Source organism: Hypanus sabinus, chromosome 18 (genome assembly GCF_030144855.1).
Source record: "Hypanus sabinus isolate sHypSab1 chromosome 18, sHypSab1.hap1, whole genome shotgun sequence".
NCBI lineage: Eukaryota > Metazoa > Chordata > Chondrichthyes > Myliobatiformes > Dasyatidae > Hypanus > Hypanus sabinus.
Genome location: NC_082723.1, coordinates 66,068,544 through 66,090,282, shown reverse-complemented (window position 1 = coordinate 66,090,282; position 21,739 = coordinate 66,068,544). Strand labels below are relative to the sequence as shown.

Genomic DNA, 21,739 nt, shown 5'->3' with positions numbered 1-21,739 from the left:
GCCCCAGGAGCCGGAATCTGTTCCCTCGCAGGGTCCGTCCTCCTCACCCCGAGGCCCAGCAGTGTGAGGAGCACGTTGGAATGAAGGTAGGCTTGTCTTTAAACGTCAGGTGACCTGGCATTCTCCAGGGGCTGCTGAGCCGGCCCGACAGCAGTGAAGCACAAGGGTGTTCGCGGACGGTTTGTGAGGCCGGGAAAGGGTTAATCTGGACCACCAGCCACTGCAGCTTTTCCGGTAGCATCCTGGAGATCAGGCAGCCCCGGACAACAGGAGCCGGGAAAGAGCCACAGACTGTGGAGCCTCTCCCCATCTGCCCGCAGAGTGGTGATCGTCCGGGATGTGAGCAGCTCGCTCGGCCTGGTAACCCCTCCCGGGTCCAGAGAGGAACTGGACTGGCTCCGTGAGGGTGGAGCTCAGAGCAGCTGTCTGATTGTCCGGCCCCGGCAGAGTGTCACCCCGTCACTCAGGCACAAGTGTGTCACCGAGGGAGAGAGAGAAACCCAGGAGGGGTCCCAGCATATGTACAGAGCCCTGGACTCGGGATATACTGATGGAACCCTGTCCCGTGTCCAGAGCAGGACAAAGTCCACTGTAGCCTTCACTCTCCAAGCCAGTGGAAATGTCACATCCACGCCCGGAGCCCACTGGTCCTGCGTGAGATCCTGCATCCAGGTGCCAAGGCATCTGAAGGGCCCAAGGTCCGCAGCACCGAGCCTGGAGAAGGCTGGGCACCCAGGGTCCAGCTCAGTCAGCTGCTGCATGCCCAAGATCCCGGCGAAGGGAGGGAGTCCTGAGACGTCGGGATGACTCTCCGAGTGTGTATACTCGGAGTGCATCCTCCAGTGGAGGGTCCTGCTTAGGGCCAATCCAACCCACACTGCGGGCAACATGAGGGCCCACCCCATCTGGGTGACCAAGGCAGGAACAGTGCTGAGGAAGGTGGACAGGGTGTCGGTGGTGAACCGGGTCCCTCGTTCCGAATCTGGAATGACAGGCCAGCGAGGCACAAAGGATACTGAGGTCTGGCACAGCCTCGGAGAGGATGGTGGAGGGGTCAGGGATGAAGGTCACAGCTACTAGTGATCGTGTCCCTGCTCCGTGAGGGATATCCTGAAGGATCTGCTGCAGCACGTGGAGGAGGCCCCGATGTGGAACGGGAGGTAAAGTGGTGACTGGGACGGGGGATTTGCTCTTTCACCAAGGGTCTCACAGCCTGTTGCCGCAGTGGACACTCTCAGGAGGTGCTCCTCACTACGGCATCAGCTGGAGGGAGCGGATCGGGAAGATAAGTGGAGGGACGTCCAGACCCTCAGTTCGGTACATCAGCCGAAATGTGGAGATCGTGACCGAATCAGGCTCCCACTGGGCTTCCAAAGGCGGGCGGGCCTTGGGATGGTTCCTATGGCCGAGCCAGCAAAGAGGGAAGGTTGAGAGGGAATCCCTAGGGACAAGAATGAGGGTGGCTATCCAGCTCTGAGCTGACAACTACAGGAGTCTGACCCTCACCGTGAGGCCCTATCACTGGAGAAAGGTGCCACTGGGGCCCATACACCCTCCCTGGGTGTGCCACCCCCAGGTACCCAGATGCTTCCTGTAGGATTTGAGCTGAGTAGCTGGGGAGTGTCCACACTGCGGAGGGGAGCCACATAAAGGGCCAATTGTGAACCAAAATCTATCACATCATGCTTGTCCCAGTTAAGTTCCCACTGCCATTCCTTGGCCCAGTCCTCGGCTGGTCTCCATCCCATTGTAAACTTAGACAACTCTCACTTTCACCACTCTCCAATTTCAGTGTCATCCACAAACTAACTATCGCCTACATTCTCCTCTGAAGTATGAACACAAGACACACAGCAGATTAAAACAAGATGACTGCAAAACCGTTTACACTTCTAGATTCCGATGGAGTGCGAATCTCTGCCTGAGTATTAAATGTGACAGGTTCTCCGGTCTGTGGTTTGACAATGGGCACCGTCTGACATCACTGAAGGGCCTTTGACATCACCCTGGTTGGAAGAGCTGGGAGCATCTCCTTAGCAACGGCCAGGAACAACAAGGACAGTGGGTCATTGCTAAGGAGCTGCTCCCAGCAGTAATTATCCACATTTACCCCGGGCGGATCCCCAAATCTCAACAACTAATCTATCTTTCCTCCCAAAGACAATCACTGTAATCATTGTCCCCTGAAGGAGTGGAAGGAATCAGTACTTTGTCTCACTCTTACAGGAGTTCTCGCTCTCTCTCTGTCTCTCAGGGAGTCTCTCCATCTTGTTCAGGTTTCTTCCTTCTCCTTCAGACATCTCCACCCGTTCTCCAAGTCTGTCTCTCCTCTTCAGAGTCTCGATGTTGAAGGTTTTGTTCAGGAAGGTCGGTCAGGTTTGGGATGAAATCCCACCGAGGACCAGGATCCTGAGTCTCAGGAAGAGGTCTTTTGTCCCTTCGCTGTGTTCCTGCGATCTGAACGTCACCATCCCGGGGATCAGTGAAATCTGCAGCCCAGAAGGAGACGTCTCACCAGCCACCAGATCAGCAAACTGTCCTCCAGCAGTGGTGAACCTCTGGTCCCCACCAGACCCGAGTCTGAATCTGTCGGGGTGTTGCATCTCGTTGTGATGTCCCACTGGTGTCCAGGTGACCTTGTGATGTCAGGGTCTGACCTCTCCCTGAGGGTCACCTACCCATGCTTAGCAAAAGCCTCGGTCATTGGCTGGCTTACAATGAGGTGCTGAGGGTGTAGGAGTAACTGGTTTCCATGGTGACCCTGGGTCTTTGACCTTGGGAATGGTAGAGGTGGGATTGTTCATTCTCCCTGCCCCCTTGTCCAGGTTAAAGGAGATTCGGTGCTAAAATGGTGCTTGGGAAGGAGGAATGTCTGAAACATTGCACAAAATATTCTAAATTATTCCCAGGTTAATTTAACCACAAAGAATTGAGAAATAAAATTGAATATAGTATGGAAAATATAAATTAATAATGAAAATGACATTTCTGAAGGCTTCTTGTGAACACTGTCCCACAGTGATGAACTCCTGTGACCACGACCCCTCTCCCTGCTGACTCCCTGAATACATTCTTACACTTGGGACCCCTTGTGAGCACAGTCACACTTCTGATAGCTTCCTGTGACCACCGTCCTACTCCTGGGATCCTGCCCTGAACACTCCGACTGCCCCGCGAGGTGAACACGTCTGTCAGTGAGGGTCCAGTCACCTGGTTTCCATGGTGACCCCGTTGATCTCGTGTATCTTGCTTCCTAAAGGATTCCATCCATCCTCCCAAAACATCCCTGACCTTTGACCTGCCTTCGTCACGGATGCCTCCTCCCTCGGTGACGGAGATCAGGCTGTTCCATTTCCCACACGGATGGGAGAAGAGCAGCAGAACAAACTGACGGACTGATGGTGAATCTGTCATTGATCGAAGAGTTATACAGTGCAGACACAGGCCATTCGGCCCAACTGGTCTATGCTACCCAAGATTCCCCTCCTACATTGTCCCTTTGACAACATTTGGCCCGTAACTTTTAAACCTTTCCAATCCGTGTACCAGTCCAAATGTCTTTTAAAAGTTGATATTGTACCTGTCTCAACCATTTTGTCTTGCAGCTCATTCCATGTATGTACCACCCTGTATAAAATATTGACCCTCAAATTTATATTAAATCATTCTCCTCACCTTATGTCCTCTAGTTCTTTATCACCCCAACCCTGGGGTAAATACCATTTCTATGCCTGTATGATCACATAAGATCACATCTCATTCTGGAATCAAGCCCCAGCCTGGCCCACCTTTCCTGATAACTGGATCTTGAGTCCGAGGAATGTTCTGGAAGAGCTGGAACTCTGTTTCACTTTGTAGAGCTGTCGCCTGACACACTGACTATATCCAGCATGTTGTGCCGCAGCGATCGGTGCTGGTTATCATCGATATAATCTCAATCAGGAAATTTGCAGATGTCACCAAGATTGGGGAGAAGTGGACAGTGAGGGAGTCTATCGAAGCTTGTAGTGGGACCTGGACCAGCAAGAGGAATTGGCTGAAGAATGGCAGATGGGATATAACGCAGATAGGGGTGAGGTGTTGCACTTTGACCAAGAGACATAGAAACAGAGTTAGGCCATTTGGCCCATTGAGTCTGCTCTGACATTCCATCAAGGCTGATTTATTGTCCCTTTCAACCCCATTCTCCTGCCTTCTCCCCATAACCTTTGACACACAGACTAATCTAGAATCCATCAACCTCCACTTGAAACATACCCAATGTCTTGGCCTTTACAGCCAAGAATTACCACCCTCTGGCTAAAGAAATTCCTCTTTAACTCTGTTATAAAGTAACATCCCTCTGTTCTGAGGCTGTTCCCTCTGGTCCTAGTCTCCCCCATTATATGCTCACTTCTTGCTGCTGCCATCAGGAATGAGGTACAGGAGCCTCAGGACCTACACCACCAGGTTCAGAAACAGTTATTACCCCTTAAACATCAGGAAGGAGTTACAGGAGCCTCAGGATTCCCACCACCAGCTTCAGAAACAGTTATTACCCCTTAAACATCAGGAAGGAGGTACAGGAGCCTCGGGATTCACACCACCAGGATCAGGAACAGTTATTACCCCTCAACCATCAGGAAGGAGGTACAGGAGCCTCAGGATACACCACCAGGTTCAGGAACAGTCTTGAACCAAAGGTGATACCTTCACTCAACTTCACTTGCCCCATCACTGAAATGTTTCCGTGACCTGTGGACTCACTTTCAAGGACTTGCAATCTTATCTTCTTGATATTTATTGCTTATTTAGTTTCTACTTTTATTTCATTTTTCTTTCTTCCTGTATTTGTGGCTTGTTTTCTTTTGCACACTGGTTGTCCATCACTGGTCTTTCAATTGATTCTGTTATGGGTTTTGGAGTTACTGAGTATGCCCACAAGAAAATGAACCTCAGGGTTGTATATGGAGACATTGATAATAAATTTACTTTGAGCTTTCAGTGCCTGTACCTAAGGTGACTGACAGGAAATGATAAAGTAGTGGTGGTTGGGGTTGTGATAGAGTGGGTTACTGGGTGCAGGTGATCAGCCTTACTGCTTGGGGGGGGGGGGTGTAGAGTATCACCTGGATGGGTGTTTACAGGATTTCCCAGCAGATACAGTGTGCCGGGGGTAGGGGAAGAGGAGGGAAGGTGTATTGTTGATCTGAGATGGAAGCAGATTGAACAGAGAAATTCCACCGGGGCCTGGGGAGAGCACAAGGACTGGGTCTGATTAAACAGCTCTTTCACAGGTTCGATGGGCATAACAATCTCTTAGGCTGGGAAATTCTGTGAACTTCAGCCAGAAACAGTGTTCAGCTTTACCAAGCAGAGTGAATCTGGAACAATGGAAGTCTATTCTCCACGTGGTGTACGAGTGAGTTTGGGGACGGGTCTTTGTGACAAGGTTTGGATGGAGCTGCACCCACAGCAGTACCTGTCCTGTATCCAAAACACACACCTTACTGCACAGAGGGGCGGCATGGTAGTGATGTGGTTAGTACAATGCTTTAGAGTACCAGCGACCCAGGTTCAATTCCTGCCACTGTAAGGAATTTGTAAGTTCTTCCTGTGACCGTGTGGGTTTCCTCCGGGTGCTCTGGTTTCCTCCCACAAAGATGTATGGGTTAGTAGATGAATTGGTCACATGGGTGCAATTGGCCCACAGGGACTCATTGGGACTGTTACCATGTTGCATCGCTATCAATAAAAAAACAACGGTAAGGGGGAGGATGAGGGGTGAGGGTGAGGAAGCCTCAGGTAGCAGAGCCTCAGTCACCCTGTGGTCTGTGCTGCCCCCTGTTGACCATCTGCCACCACTGCAGCTGGAGCCGTTTCTCTGCCTCACACCTGCCTTTCTGTAGCGCCCGTTACCCTCTCAGGATTTGCTCATGTCCAGTGGAGTCACAATTGAGGGAAACACGGCAGTGAATCCACAGACACCTCTCTGAGCTCAGGTTGGCATCTAATAGAAGGAAAAGGCTCAAAACCTTTGACTGAAGAATGACATGCGAGAAATAGAGGTTTAACGAATTTTTGGATTGGTCTTTAGTAGAAGACAGTTAAAATTCTCCAAACATCATTGGAGTAGGGAGGGAGGATTTTCAAACAATCTCCCCCTCTGGTAAACAACATCCAGGGTATCCATGGGCCTAAAGACCGACCAGCAACCCCACAAAACCCTCCCCCTCCAGTCTAATGCCCGTCGTCCCGGCTCAGGTGACTGCAGAGGCCATGGACTCAGTGGCTGTAAACCCCCAAAACTCTGCGGGTCTCCCAGCACTGGAAAACCCTTCAAGAGTGGAAACGAGCGCTCAGTTATTCAGACACCGGCGGACAGTGGGATCCCTGATTAAAGTGGTTAAAGGCAGGGCATCCAGGGAATCGCCAGACAGACACAACATGATGATACGAGACTGTTCCTGAGCCGGTAATAAACTGGGTGTCGTTAATCGCGATTCACATCACTGCCTGGTACACAGCGGCGGGCAGAACGGCTCTACAACAGGAAGTCAAAACCGACCAACACATCACCGGCAGCAGCCTACCCATCATCAAGGGCATAGATACAGAAAGGTGCCGGAAAAGGGCCAGTAACATCGTGAAGGATCCCACCCACCCGACTTATGGACTGTTTGTCCCACTCCCATCAGGGAGGAGGCTATATTCCATCCACACCAGGACCACCAGACTCAAAAACAGTCACTTTCCCCAAGCAGTGAGGCTGATCAACACCTCCACCCACTAACCCACCCCTCCACACCCCCAACACCACTACTTTACCATTTCCTGTCAGTCACCTTATGTACAGACACTCCTGTGCCTAGCGTCACTTTATGGACAATCCATGTATATAAGCTATCTTTTGTATTTACAGTTAGTTTTTTTATTATTATTGTGCTCTTTATCTCACTGTTGTTTTATGCTGCATCGGATTTGGAGTAACAATTATTTCATTCTCACTTACACTTGTGTACTGGAAATTACACATTAAACAATCTTGAATCGGGACAACATACAAAATGAATAGTCGCCGATTCAGGTTGAGACCCTTTATCAGTACTCATGAAGGGCCTCGGGCTGAAACGTTGACTTTATTCCTCTATAGATGCTGCTTGACCTGCTGAATTCTTCCGGCATTTTGCGTGTGTTGCTCCAGATTTGCAGCATCTGTGTGCTCGATGGATATAGGTGGGGTTGAAAAGGGGACGGTTTAGGGTGAGGTAGGGGTGTGATGACCCCCTAGGTTTATCTTGCCGTGGACTGTTATTTTTAAGAGAGAGTGCCTGAGTGACATCAGCCACCGACTTTCTTGGCTCCTGTTTAATTCTCACTAAGAGAGAGAGAGGGGCAGAACTATTTGACTCTGCAGCTTGTTTTGATTTAAGCAAGGACACTCACTCACATACAGTCAGTCGCAGCTGGAGTCGGACAATGGAAGGAAGCCAGTGACTAAGAGGTCACTGGTTGGAACTTTCGAGTGCCCACAAGGGTGTGTTGAGCATCGACCCAGCTCATTGATAAGTGGCTGTCACCTTGTGGAATCTACCTATGTGTGTTAACCCTTGCCTGGGACGTAGTTCCCTTTGAAGACGGTACCCCTGTGATAAGCTACTACTGTTAATAATTTGTAAGTGGATCTGGAACGATGACGGATAAAACCTGCGGCGATTGTTTTCCTGTCTTACCACCGTGGAACCGATGGAATACGACATAAATTCCTTCTCTTGACATCCACCTTGGATTACAAATATCTCTCTCACATTATTTAAACCATGGATAAACTGAACTTTCATCCCTCACCATCTCAAGATTTTAAGCCTGGTGCCCCCGAGCTCAATAATTTGGAGTTATATTTACACATATGTATACTCACAACACTGTTAAACATAGAACATAGAACAGTACAGCAGAGTACAGACCCTTTGGCCCACAATGTTGTGCCAACCTTCAAACCCTGCCTCCCATATAATCCCCCACCTTAAATTCCTCCATATACCTGTCTAATAGTCTCTTAAACTTCACTAGTGTATCTGCCTCCATTACTGACTCAGGCAGTGCATTCCACGCACCAACCACTCTCTGAGTGAAAAACCTTCCTCTAATATCCCCCTTGAACTTCCCTCCCCTTACCTTAAAGCCATGTCTTCTTGTACTGAGCAGTGGTGCCCTGGGAAAGAGGTGCTGGCTGTCCACTCTGTCTATTCCTCTTAATATCTTGTACACCTCTATCATGTCCCCTCTCATCCTCCTTCTCTCCAAAGAGTAAAGCCCTAGCTCCCTTAATCTCTGATCATAATCCATACTCTCTAAACCAGGCAGCATCTGAAAAATCTCCTCTGTACCCTTTCCAATGCTTCCACATCCTTCCTATAGTGAGGTGACCAGAACTGGACACAGTACTCCAAGTGTGGCCTAACCAGAGTTTTATAGAGCTGCATCATTACATCGCATCTCTTAAACTCTATCCCTCGACTTATGAAAGCTAACACCCCATAAGCTTTCTTAACTACCCTATCTACCTGTGAGGCAACTTTCAGGGATCTGTGGACATGTACCCCCAGATCCCTCTGCTCCTCCATGCTCCCAAGTATCCTGCCATTTACTTTGTACTCTGCCTTGGAGTTTGTCCTTCCAAAGTGTACCACCTCACACTTCTCCAGGTTGAACTCCATCTGCCACTTCTCAGCTCACTTCTGCATTCTATCAATGTCTCTCTGCAATGTTTGACAATCCTCTATCTACAACACCACCAACCTTTGTGTCGTCTGCAAACTTGCCAACCCACCCTTCTACCCCCACATCCAGGTCGTTAATAAAAATCACAAAAAGTAGAGGTCCCAGAACAGATCCTTGTGGGACACCACTAGTCACAACCCTCCAATCTGAATGTACTCCCTCCACCACGACCCTCTGCCTTCTGCAGGCAAGCCAATTCTGAATCCACCTGGCCAAACTTCCCTGGATCCCATGCCTTCTGACTTTCTGAATAAGCCTACCATGTGGAACCTTGTCAAATGCCTTACTAAAATCCACGTAGATCACATCCACTGAACTACCCTCATCTATATGCCTGGTCACCTCCTCAAAAAACTCCACCAGGCTTGTTAGGCACGATCTGCCCTTCACAAAGCCATGCTGATTGTCCCTGATCAGACCATGATTCTCTAAATGCCCATAGATCCTATCTCTAAGAATCTTTTCCAACAGCTTTCCCACCACATACATAAGGCTCACTGGTCTATAATTACCTGGATTATCCCTACTACCTTTTTTGAACAAGGGGACAACATTCACCTCCCTCCAATCCTCCGGTACCATTCCTGTGGACAACAAGGACATAAAGATCCTAGCCAGAAGTTCAGGAATCTCTTCCTTTGCCTCATGGAGCAGCCTGGGGAATATTCCATCAGGCCCCAGGGACTTATCCATCCTAATGTATTTTAACAACTCCAACACCTCCTCTCCCTTAATATCAACATTCTCCAGAACATCAATCTCACTCATATTGTCCTCACCATCATCAAGTTCCCTTTCAGTGGTGAATACCGAAGAGAAGTATTCATTGAGGACCTCACTCATTTCCACAGCCTCTAGGCCAGGGGTCAGCAACCTTTACCACTGAAAGAGCCACTTGGACCCGTTTCCCACAGAAAAGAAAACACTGGGAGCCGCAAAACCCGTTTGACATTTAAAATGAAATAACACTGCATACAACGTTTTTTTTGCCTTTATGCTATGTATAAACAAACTATAATGTGTTGCATTTATGAAATTGATGAACTCCTGCAGAGAAAACGAAATTACATTTCTGCATGCAACAAAAACATTTTGAACTCCGAAAAAAAGACGTTGGGTTGAAAGTTACTTTTAAGTAAAATACTCAATGTCTATTTGAGTCCTTCTTGTATTTATGAAAAACGCCGAACTTAAATTTTCCGCCAGCAGCAAACCAAAAATAACGTCAGCCAGCTGTCAGCCTGAAAAATAAAAGGACTATTTCACTGAACAATGAAAAAATATGAATACACATAAAATAATAGGCAATTAAAATATTTATCATACTTGGTTAATGGGATTTCTGCTCCTGGACCTCAGCGCACAGCGTCTGCACATCAGGGCTGTATGACGTCACCTTCATCTTTACACAGGATCGCAAGCTGTCATCTGTGAGGCGTGCGCGATGTTTGTTTTTAATAAAGTTCATGTTGGAGAACACCTGCTCACATACATATGTGGATCCAAAGATCGACAGGACTCCAAGCGCATACTTTTTCATGTTTACATAAATGTCGGGCACAGCATTCCATGTTTCAAACACAAGTTGGTCCGGATTTGGAAGGTTTTCAATATCACTCCATTTGTGATTCTGAGCAAGAACGGCCTTCTGACGGGCAACATCTTCAAGGTCTGCTGTCAAGCGTCTAAACTTGGACACCCATATGTCTTTGTCGGCTATGTCGGCCAGTTCCATCTCAAGATCAGGTTGACTCACACCTGCCAATGCAGTCGTATTCAGTAGGGAAGGATCGATGCTTAAGGGAGTGACCGGGAAGGATAATGTGTTTTTTTCCTCTCTGAACTCACAGAAGCGTTTCCCAAACGATGTTTGCATTGCGATGATTGCAGAATGTAAATACTCCGAAATTATCATGTCGTGACCTTGTTTGAACTCTCTCAAATTGGGGAAGTGAGACAAAGTGCCTTTCTGTAAATCTCTGGCAAGCACTGTCAACTTGCGCTCGAATGCCAAGACATCCTCCAACATGTGCAGGGCTGTGCGTCCTTTCCCCTGAAGAGCTGTGTTCAGCGTGTTCAGGTGCGCTGTCATGTCTACCATGAAGTGTAGCTTTTCCAGCCACCCTGGCTGTTCCAGCTCAGGAAAGTTGAGCCCTTTGCTGCCCAGGAAAGTTTTCACTTCTTCCAGACACGCGACAAAGCGTTTCAGCACCTCCCCTTTGGACAGCCACCGGACTTTGTTGTGCAGCAGGAGATCAGAATATGCGCTTTCCATCTCGTCCAGTAACAAACGGAATTGACGGTGATTTAAACTTTTTGCCATTATTTTATTGACAATCTGAATGACAACATCCATTACTTCTGTGCATTCCGGAGGAAATGTTTGAGCGCACAGTGCCTCTTGGTGCAAGATGCAGTGAAAAGTCAGCAGCTTTCTGTCCAGCGACTTCTGCAGTAAAGCCACAAATCCCTTGTGCGTTCCCGTCATATTCGGAGCCCCATCAGTAGCTACTGACACCAGATGGGTGGTCTTTATTCCTTTGGCTCTTAAACAATTCAAGACAGCCTCACAGATGTCCTCCCCCCGTGTTTGGTCTTTTAGAGGTATCAACTCAATCAGTTCTTCCTGTGGCCCGGCAGAGTTTACATACCGGCAGAACAACGCTATTTGTTCAATATCGCCTTTGTCTTTAGACTCGTCACAGGCAATCGAGTAGGCCACAGCTGAATTGATGTCTTTAATTTGCTGTCTTGTGATGTCTTCTGCCATTTTTATGGTTCTGTCTTTGACAGTCTTTGCAGAGAGGGGCATATCCCTGATTTTCTGCACAATTTCACTCTTGTTTTTAAAGTCCGTGAATAGATGTTCTGAAATCTTAATGAAAGATTCTTTTATATATTCACCATCTGTAAACTGCTTCCCGTGCCTGACTATTTCCTGAGCGGCAATATAACTGGCGTATGTCGTTGATTTTCCTGACTTCATCCATTTCTGGAAATGATTTTTGCTCAGATCAACCTTCCGCATCAGTTCCGAAACGGCTTTTTTTCTCTCATCTCCATCCGGATATTTTTGAGCAAAGGCTGCGTGTTTACTCTGGAAATGCCTTGCGACATTTGACTTTTTGTTGTTTGCTAGTTTCTCATTGCATATTAAGCATACCGGTAAACCAGTCTCGTCAACAGTGAAAGCAAATGAATCTGTCCACGTATCATTAAACGTTCTGTTTTCTTCAGTCACTTTTCTTTTTTTAGAATTCTCCATAGTTGGCTTACCTTGGATCGAAAAATTAAAGAAATCGCGCACTGGCGGGTGTCAGGTATTGGCAGTGGTGACGTATATTAATAGCGATAAAAACACGTTGCAGCGGTGTGTTCAGGCAGTCAGTAAACTGCAGTCGAAGAACTTTATTCGAACTAAACAGCCTTGCTTCTAAGCCTCCCTCAACCCAGCCCCCATGGACGCAGATGCTGCAAAAGACACGTACTCACAAACCCCCGTAGGCAATCTCCCTTAGCCGGAATGCTGGCTAATTGAGAGCCGTTTCGGATGTGTCAGAAAATGTGTCGCCACACTTACATTGTACAAGATCACCATAATCTTCAAATTTAGAATTACATTTCAAAAGCTAACAAACTAACATAAAATACATTTTAATTAAATACTGACCAATTATTTCCCAAAGCCACAGGGAGCCGCAGCACAGAGGTGAAAGAGCCACAAATGGCTCGGGAGCCGCAGGTTGCCGACCCCCGCTCTAGGCACATCTTCCCACTTCTATCTCTAATCGGTCCTACCTTCACTCCTGTCATCCTTTTGTTCTTCACATAATTGAAGAATGCCTTGGGGTTTTCCTTTACCTTACTCGCCAAGGCCTTCTCATGCCCCATTCTTGCTCTTCTCAGCCCCTTCTTAAGCTCCTTTCTTGCTACCCTATATTCCTCAGTAGACCCATCTGATCCTTGCTTCCTAAACCTCATGTATGCTGCCTTCTTCCACCTGACTAGATTTTCCACTTCACTTGTCACCCATGGTTCCTTCACCCTACCATTCTTTATCTTCCTCACCGGGACAAATTTATCCCTAACATCCTGCAAGAGATCCTTAAACATCGACCTCATGTCCATAGTATATTTCCCTGCGAGAACATCATTCCAATTCACACCCACAAGTTCCAGCCTTATAGCATCATAATTTGCCCTTCCCCAATTAACTTTTGATTATTCTTGTTTAAGTTGTTATATTAAGTAGATACTAATAAAGATAGTGGCTTTAACAGCAAAACCAGATTCCAGGTGTGGGCTATTGCTGCTGGTTCGTTTAAACCGTTACGGGTACGTACAGGGGTATAGTAGGGTTGAATTGGGCTTGGGTTGTGTCGGGGATGGGGATGGTTGGGGTGGATGCCTTACCTATCATCTGCCAGTATATACTCCATCCCTTCCCCCAACATTCGGGCTTCTGCCCTCCCTTCCTTTTCAGTCCTGAAGGGTCTCAGGCCAAAACATGAACTGTTTATTCATTTCTATAGATGCTGCCTGATGTGCTGAGTTCCTCCAGCATTTTGTGTTGGTTATCAAATCAAATCAAATTATTTTTTTAAGCATACATAGATACAACTGAATGAAACAGCATTCCTCTGGGACCAAGATGCAAAACATTCAGGATAGTGAGTAGCATTCAAAGTAGCGAGCAATGCAGCACATTCACTCAGAAAAAATATATATTTAGTCCAATACCCTGGGCAACATTGTCCGCCAATTGATGGCAAGTCTGACAGCAGTGCAAAACAGCCTGTCATATCACTGTGTGAACACAGGAGGGCAGCACTGATGAGAGGGACCAGGCCCCAGCCGAGCACAGCCACCATGCTGACTTGGTCTGCAGTAGCAGGCAAGCCCGAGGCTTGAGGCCCAGTCCTTGCTACAACCAAGGCTACACAGCCTCCATGTCACCTGTCCCATCACTAAATAAGGGTAGCAGGTTTGGGCAACTTACTTATCAATGTCCAACAGAGTCTTGTGATCACAGGTGAAATGTCGGAGATAATTTCCCACCGTTATACTGCTCCAACTTCAATGTCTGCGAGTAGCAGACAGCAGCCAGGTGAGTTCTCCAATATCCTGACCACCACCTCTCATAACCCGATCGTCTCCTCCCTCTCCGGCCGACACCATTCCAGTCACTCTGATCAACGAGCAGCTCACTGATGGAGTAGCCCTGCAATACCTAATGTTCTTGGAGTTGAATTGACTTTGGATCATAAAAAATTAACTTTACAAAGAGGAAAGCACCTTTGGTTGGCCCCTGAGAGGCTGCTGTGCTTGCACGCGCTACTATCATTCCAGAAGATTTTACTGGAAATACTTTGGATTAGTCCAGCATCAGCTGAATCTCGAGTTTATTCTTTCTCCTGTACCTTTCATTCTCTCGCTCTCTCTCTCTGCCTTTCGCTATCAATCTCCTTTTCTCTTTCACTCTCTCTCCCCTGCTTCTTTCTCCCTTTCTCTCGTTCTCCCTCTTTTTTTCTCTTTCACTTGCCTCTCCACTGTGATCTTCCCATATACATTATTGTAGTAAAATCTTTTATTTTCTGCAGTCCTTCCTGCAATGCCCCACAGGCACTGACCACAATCACTGTCTAACTAAAGGTTTAATATACGTTTCACAAAACATCTTGACATTTAAATTTTGCCTGTGGCATGAGATCACGGGCTTGACTTGCTGCTGTTGTGCTTGAACTCATGTGTCTAATTTTGTGTGAGCTTACAATCTACAAGGTGAGAGGTTAGCAGAAGCCCGTGGGGTAGAGAAATGTGAATGGCAGGAGGCCAGGAAGTGGTTCTGTTGCCATGGGCAACAGTTTGACGGAAGATATGGACACAGCAGTGATAGGAGCACATTCTAAACACTGGAGACAGACTTCGAATGCTGATCACCTGAGTATGAACTTCAGATAGAGTAAACTGTGAACTTCCTACCATTGCCCAGGAGATGAAGGAATGTTAGGTCCCACACCACCCAATTCAGGAATGGTTATCACCCTACAGCCATTAGGTTCCTGAACCAAAGTGAACAATTTCACTCTGAACTGATTCCACAACCTACAGACATATTTTGTCTTCTTTTGCACATTGGTTGTTTGTAAGCCTTTATTTATGTATAGTTTTTCATAAATTCTATTGTATTTCTTTATTTACCTGTAAATGCCTGCAAGAAAATGAATCTCAGGGTGCAATATGATGACAGACGTGTACTTTGACTGACTTTGAAGTTGCCTCAGTGCCAATAGCCCGCGAGGTGCCCTCATTGAGTTTGTCCCCAGTGCCTGTTAGGGTGCCCTTGCTATATTTACATATAGAGAACAAAAAGGAAAAAAAAGTGAGGTAGTGTTCATGGATTCAAAGTCCATTCAGATATCTGGTGGTGGTGGGGAAGAAGCTGTTCCTGAATCATTGAGTGTGTGTCTTCGGGCTCCTGTACCTCCTCCCCGATGGTAACAATGAGAAGAGGGCATGTCCTGGGTGATGGAAGGTCCTTAATGATGGATGCCACCTTCAATAAATAGACCTGGCCCTGATATTCTGGCATACTGCTAGCTTCTACAACAAAGACTGATGCAAAATACTTATTCAGTTCATCTGCCATTTCCTTGTTCCCCTTACTACCTCTCCTGTACCATTTTACTTTTGGTCCAATATCCACTCTCTCGCCTCTCTGCATACCTGGAAAATTTTTTGGTATCCTCTTTGATATTATTGGCTAGCTTACCTTCTTATTTCATCTTTTCTTTTTATGACTTTAGTTGCTTTCTTTTGGTTTTTAAAAGCTTCCCAGTCTCTAACTTCCCACTATCTATTACATGCCCTCTCTTTTGCTTTTATGTTGGCTTTGACTCGCCCTGTCAGCCACAGTTGCATCATTCTGCCTGTAGAATACTTCTTTGGAACATATGTCTGACGAATCTTATAGAATTTTCTGAAGATGTAACTAGTAGAGTGGATGGGGAGAGCCAGTGGATGTGGTTTATTTATATTTTCAAAAGGCTTTTGACAAGGTCCCACACAGGAGATTAGTGTGCAAACTTAAGGCACACGGTATTGGGGGTATGGTATTGATGTGGATAGAGAATTGGTTGGCAGACAGGAAGCAAAGAGTGGGAGTAAACAGGACCTTTTCAGAATGGCAGGTGGGGTACCGCAAGGCTCAGTGCTGGGACCCCAGTTGTTTACAATATATATTAATGATTTAGACGAGGGAATTAAATGCAGCATCTCCAAGTTTGTGAATGACACAAAGCTGGGCAGCAGTGTTAGCTGTGAGGAGGATGCTAAAAGGATGCAGGGTGACTTGGATAGGTTAGGTGAGTGGGCAAATTCATGGCAGATGCAACTTAATGTGGATAAATGTGAGGTTATCCACTTTGGTTGCAAGAACAGGAAAACAGATTATTATCTGAACGGTGGCCGATTAGGAAAAGAGAAGGTGCAACGAGACCTGAGTGTCATTGAAGGTGGGCATGCAGGTACAGCAGGTGGTGGTAAAAGGCAAATGGTATGTTGGCATTCATAGCAACAGGATTTGAGTACAGGAGCAGGGAGGTTCTACTGCAGTTGTACAAGGCCTTGGTGAGACTGCACCTAGAATATTGTGTGCAGTTTTGGTCCCCTAATCTGAGGAAATTCATTCTTGCAATAGAGGGAGTACAGAGAAGGTTCACCAGATTGATTCCTGGGATGGCAGGACTTTCATATGAAGAAAGACTGGATCGACTAGGCTTATACTCACTGGAATTTAGAAGATTGGGGGGGATCTTATTGAAATGTATAAAATTCTAAAGGGATTGGACAGGCTAGATGCAGGAAGATTGTTTTCGATGTTAGGGAAGTCCAGAACGAGGGGTCACAGTTTAAGGATAAAGGGTAAGCCTTTTAGGACTGAGATGAGGAAAAACTTCTTCACACAGAGAGTGGTGAATCTGTGGAACTCTCTGCCACAGGAAACAGTTGAGGCTGGTTCATTGGCTATATTTAAGAGGAAGTTAGATATGGCCCTTGTGGCTGAAGGGATCGGGGATATGGAGTGAAAGCAGGTACAGGGTTCTGAGTTGGATGATCAGCCATGATCATACTGAATGGCAGTGCAGGCTCGAAGGGCTGAATGGGCTACTCCTGCACCTATTTTCTATGTTTCTATAACCGTCCTGCATTTTCCAAATTTCTCCCAGAAACTACCACTGTTGCTGCTCTGCTGTCATGCCTGCCAGAGTTTTCTTCCAATCAACATTGGCCAGCTCCTCTCTCATACTTTTGTAATTCTCTTTACTCCACTGTAATACCGCTACTCCTGACTTTAGATTCTCCTCAAATTGCAGGGTGAATTCTATCACATTATGATCACTGGTTCCTAAGGGTTCCTTTACCTTAAGCTCCCTAATCAAATCTGATTCTTTACACAATACCCAATTCAGACTAGCCCACCCCCAGTGGGCTCAGCCACAAGCCATCCTGTAGGCATTCTCTCTTTTGGGATCCAGTACAAACCTCATTTTCCTATCTATCTGCATATTGAAACCCCCCGGATTATTGTAATGTTGCCTTATTACATGCCTTTGCTAACTCCCATTGTAATTAGTACCCCACATCCTGGCTACCATTCGGTGGTCTCCATATAACTCCCATCAGGGTACTTTTAACCCTTGTAGTTTGTTAACTCTAGCCACAAGGATTCTGCATCTTTCTGGTTTCATGTTTTATCAGCACAGGCATCCCACCCCCTCTGCCTACCTGCTTGTCCTTGCAATACAATGTGCATCAAGCTCCCAATTATGATAATCTTTCAGCCTCGACACAGTGATGCCCATGTCATTACTGCTCGTGTCTAACTGCGCTACAAGATCATCGACCTTATTCCATATACTGCGTGCAGTCAAATGTAACTCCTTCAGTCCTGTATTCATCACCTTTTTTGATTTTGCCCCCCCCCCCGTAACACTGCAACTCATTCCACTGACTGCAATTTTGCCCTATCATCTGCCTGTCCTTCCTGATAATTTCACTCCGCACTGCCTCTTGTCTTAAACCAATTGCCACATGCTCAGCACTATCACTCTGGCTCCCTTCCCCCTGCCAAATTATTTAAATCATCCCAAACAATGCTAGAAAACCTGCGCGCAAGGATACTGGTCCCCTCAAGTTTGGTTGTAACTCAGCCCTTGCTGTAGAGGTTGTACTTCTCCCAGAAGAGACCCAAATGATCCAAAAATCTGAAACCATGCCCCCTGCCCCAGTTCGTCAGCCACACATTCATCTGTCAAACATCCTATCCTTGCCTTCACCAGTGTGTAGGACAGGCAGCAATCCAGAGATTACTACCCTGGCAGTCCCTGCTTTTCAACTTTCTACCTAGCACCCTAAATTTTCTCTTCAGGACCTCCGGTTTAAGATGGTGCTACCAAAGATGTGCCAAAGCTTACTAGTACATCATAAGGCAAGAGAATCGACTAATAACATTACATATCTTTTCTGAAGCAAATTGTGGTGAATTATCATCACAGTGAGGAGGCAGGTGGAGGCAAGGCTGGTTCAGGGGATGAACGTACTGGGATATTGCCAGACGCAATGTGTTCAAGCCGGGGTACCGTACAGAATTTGTATCACTGCCAGAGATGGAGTGATTTGGAGAGGAGTCAATGGGGAAGAGTTTCGATGCCCGTTCACTTAACTTGAATGCATGGTTGGATCAGTCCAAGTCCTAAGCCGATTTGGTGAGATCAAGAAAGGCATCAAGCTGTGCAGCCCAAGTGTGTCGGGGCATCTGGATCCAGGTCTGGAACGTGGTACTACACGGTGTTTGTCAGCTCAGATAGACTGCAAGCCTGAGTGTCAGGCATGGAGGCGAGGGCTGGGCTAATTTCACTCGCTCTCCAGCGAATGCTCACTTCTTTCTCCGTGGCTCTGAGGCTGCGAATTGATTCAGCTGCTGTGCGTTTTGCCCTGCTGGTGGAAGGAACTGGGACCAAGACTTGAGCCTACTCCAGATGATCCAGGAGCAGATGTGGGACTCAGTCTGGGTTAGGATCCTGCTGGCTCGCACGATGTGTGTGTGTGTGCTTTTCTCTCTCTCTCTCTCTCTTCAGAGATTTTTTTGTCTTTTTTAAATTGGCTTATTCGGTTTCTTGCTTTGTGGCTGCCTGTAAGCAGGCAAATTCCAAGGGGTATAATTTATACATTCTTTGATAATAAATGTGCTTTGATTCTTTTTGAATCCTTTTTGTGGACGTTTCAGAAGAAAATCCAAATCTCTTTTTCTGGCCCCTCTACCTCATGTCCTCTGGTCACCAATTCAGACAAAAAGTTCTGTATTCTCTGTAAAAACAAAGCATCTGATGGTAGTGAACACATCTGCTCCACCTTCACTTTCATTTCTCCTCCGCTCCAGAAACCCCTCCGGTTGCAGACACATTCAACACAGCCCACAGCAAGTTTCTTAGCCATAACTATGATATTCATTTATTCTGAAATTTAAACATAATTTACATTCCCAAATTGTAACGCAACACAATGCCTTAACATCTTTCTCAATTCTCAGATTTGATCTTTTCTTCTTTCAGAAAAGTCTACACTTCAGAATTTTTTTTGGAAAGTTACAACTTGAAAACAGGTGTGAAGTGGTGAATGTGTAACATGACTCAGCACCTGTCTCCAAGTTTCTATATTCTTACAATAATTTAATTGGATTTGCATAGTGAGTTTATATTAATGCTCACATTTAGTGATTAGCAAAGCAGTAAATGTTATATTTTCAAGAGAGTTTAAAAAGTCACGAGTTTCTTTTGTAATCTTTTAAAACAATTGTGCAAAGTCTTTAAAACTTAACGTAATACACATTTAAACATTTAATCTGACTACAACAGGTATTGCAAGATGAGTGATATTTTCTCCTAATCTAAAGCTGAGGGTTTAACAAGCTGTTAATGCACAAGGAATCTATCACAACGGCTTTTCCTTCAATCTGTGTCATCACGAGCTGGAGTAGAATTTATGAAATACAATTATTCCTGATGCTTGTTCGAGTTTCTCCACATACAAAGTGCAATGATGCCTTGCTGCCATAGGAGGGGATGCCCATTCGAGTCAAAAGACTCAACAATCAGTAACAGTCTCAGCTCCCACCGTCAACTCTTCTTGCACATCACCGGGAGTCCTCAGGCAAGAAAGATATTTCAGTGGAGCACGTTGTGTTGTGAGCCCACGGGCTCTGTTGTTTCAGGACACTGGCAAGGTGTTCTCTATGTTACGCGCGTGGGTTTTCAACTGGTGTGCACATGGTGTGTGTGTCTCTGCAGGGGATGGAGGAATGACAAGCATGAGAGGGGCAGGGAGAAAAGGAGGGAGGGAGAGAGGGGAGGAGGGAGGGATAACACAGCCCTGGTTACTGGAGTGTAAGAGTGTTTCTCACATGCATGTGTGTGCTTGGAGTGTTTTGTCTTGCTGTCCCCACAAGGTGGGGAAGGGAACTGACATGCCACTGTCCATGTGGGTGCAGTGCAAACTAACTCAACTTTGTTCAGGCTTTCCTCAAGTGGCAACTGCAAGCTGAGCACCGCAAAATCAACAGAGCGTTTATCTTGTAAACAGTCTCCAAATCATTAACTTAAAAAAATATTGAAATGATATATATAAAAAATGCTCGAGTATTGTACAAACTAGTCAATTAATGGCAGTAACGGCTTTGGCTTTAACCATCTCACAAGCAACTCTCCACGCGTTTAGTTGTGTCCTCACTTCACCAAGACCGCAGCAGCATGGGGAGGCTGGGCCAGCGTGGCATTGGCAGAGGGAGTTCTGCAGAACGGGGCTGGAGCCGGCCCCAGGGCAGGGTCGCTATGTACCCACCGACAGTCCGATGATAATTGCAACAACTGCTATCAGGACTACGACACAAATTATGATGAGGAACATTTTCTGCAAGAGAAAAGAGCACAGAATTATTACTGGCACCTCACAAGACTGACAACTCTTCAATGGCACATCATATGTTTAGAAAAGAGAAAGCCAGTTTTGAAACAGGACGGATAGCACGAAGTTCGAAGATTCAAGCCCCCTTCCTTTCTAGTCCTGAAGAAGTGTCTTGGCCCAAAACAACGACTCTTTATTCACTTCCATAGATGCTGCCTGACCTACTGAGTTCCTCCAGCATTTTGTGCATGTTCCAGCATCTGCAGAATTTTGTGTGTTTAGAAGATTCAAGATTATTTAATGTCACTCCCAGTACACCAGTATAAATGAGAACGAAATAATTGTTACTCCAGATCCGATACAGGACAGAAAAAACACAATAATAATAAAACCACAATATAAATACATAAGATAGCTTATATGGTTCTGTGCAAAAGACTTAGGCACATATATATAGCTAGGGTGCCTAAGACTTTTTCACCATACTGTATTTGTCCAGGACATCTTCAAGGAGTGATCCCTTTAAAGGGCAGCATCCATCATTAAGGACCCCATCACCCAGGACATGCCCTCTTCTCATTGCTCATCAGGGAGGAGGTACAGGAGCCTGAAGACACACACTCAACGATTCAGGGACAGCTTCTTCCCCTCTGCCATCAGATTTCTGGATGGACAATGAGCCCATGAACACCACCTCACTACATATTTTACACACACACACACAGATACATATGTGTTTTTTTTTAATTTTATTACATATTGTAATATACTGTTGCCATAAAGTCAGCAAATTTCATGGCATAATCCATTAATATTAAACCTGATTCTGTTTATCAATGTGGAGTGGAGAGATGGAGAGTGGGTTTGTAAAACTGGTGGGACCAAAGGATATTGAGAATGGTGAGGTTGGAGTGCCGTGGGAGGGGTGGGGACTGGAGGTAGAGAAGGAGTGTCAGGGTGGGGGTGGTGCACGTGCAGACACATCCAGCCCTGAGACACCAGGCAAGGTCATTTC

At 46.3% G+C, this 21,739-nt stretch overlaps 2 protein-coding genes across 4 annotated transcripts in view; both read right to left on the bottom strand.

Annotated features, from left to right (window-relative positions):
* Window positions 1-9,645: 9,645 nt before the first annotated feature.
* Window positions 9,646-11,336, bottom strand: LOC132377537 (general transcription factor II-I repeat domain-containing protein 2A-like). Of its 2 annotated transcripts, none has more exons than XM_059943816.1 (2): window positions 10,090-11,336; window positions 9,646-10,020 (listed from the first exon to the last, which is right to left on the bottom strand). In XM_059943816.1, the coding sequence occupies exon 1, from the start codon at window positions 11,249-11,251 to the stop codon at window positions 10,094-10,096; it is 1,158 nt and encodes a 385-aa protein (XP_059799799.1). In that variant the 5' UTR covers window positions 11,252-11,336; the 3' UTR covers window positions 9,646-10,020; window positions 10,090-10,093. The 2 variants fall into 2 exon arrangements, with proteins under 2 accessions (XP_059799799.1, XP_059799798.1); XM_059943815.1 differs by having other exon boundaries at window positions 9,646-10,004.
* A 7,893-nt stretch (window positions 11,337-19,229) lies between these two features.
* LOC132407705 (syntaxin-2-like) overlaps window positions 19,230-21,739 on the bottom strand; it is an 85,560-nt gene continuing 83,050 nt past the window's right edge. For both annotated transcript variants that reach the window (XM_059994584.1, XM_059994585.1), the window contains one exon: window positions 19,230-20,730. In XM_059994584.1, the coding sequence (XP_059850567.1) occupies window positions 20,650-20,730 (81 nt within the window). In that variant the 3' untranslated portion in view covers window positions 19,230-20,649. The remainder of the gene's footprint in view (window positions 20,731-21,739) is intronic.

Excerpts from the sequence above, each read along its gene's own strand:
- LOC132377537 (XM_059943816.1), bottom strand. The coding sequence starts at position 11,251 with ATGACGGGAACGCACAAGGGATTTGTGGCTTTACTGCAGAAGTCGCTG.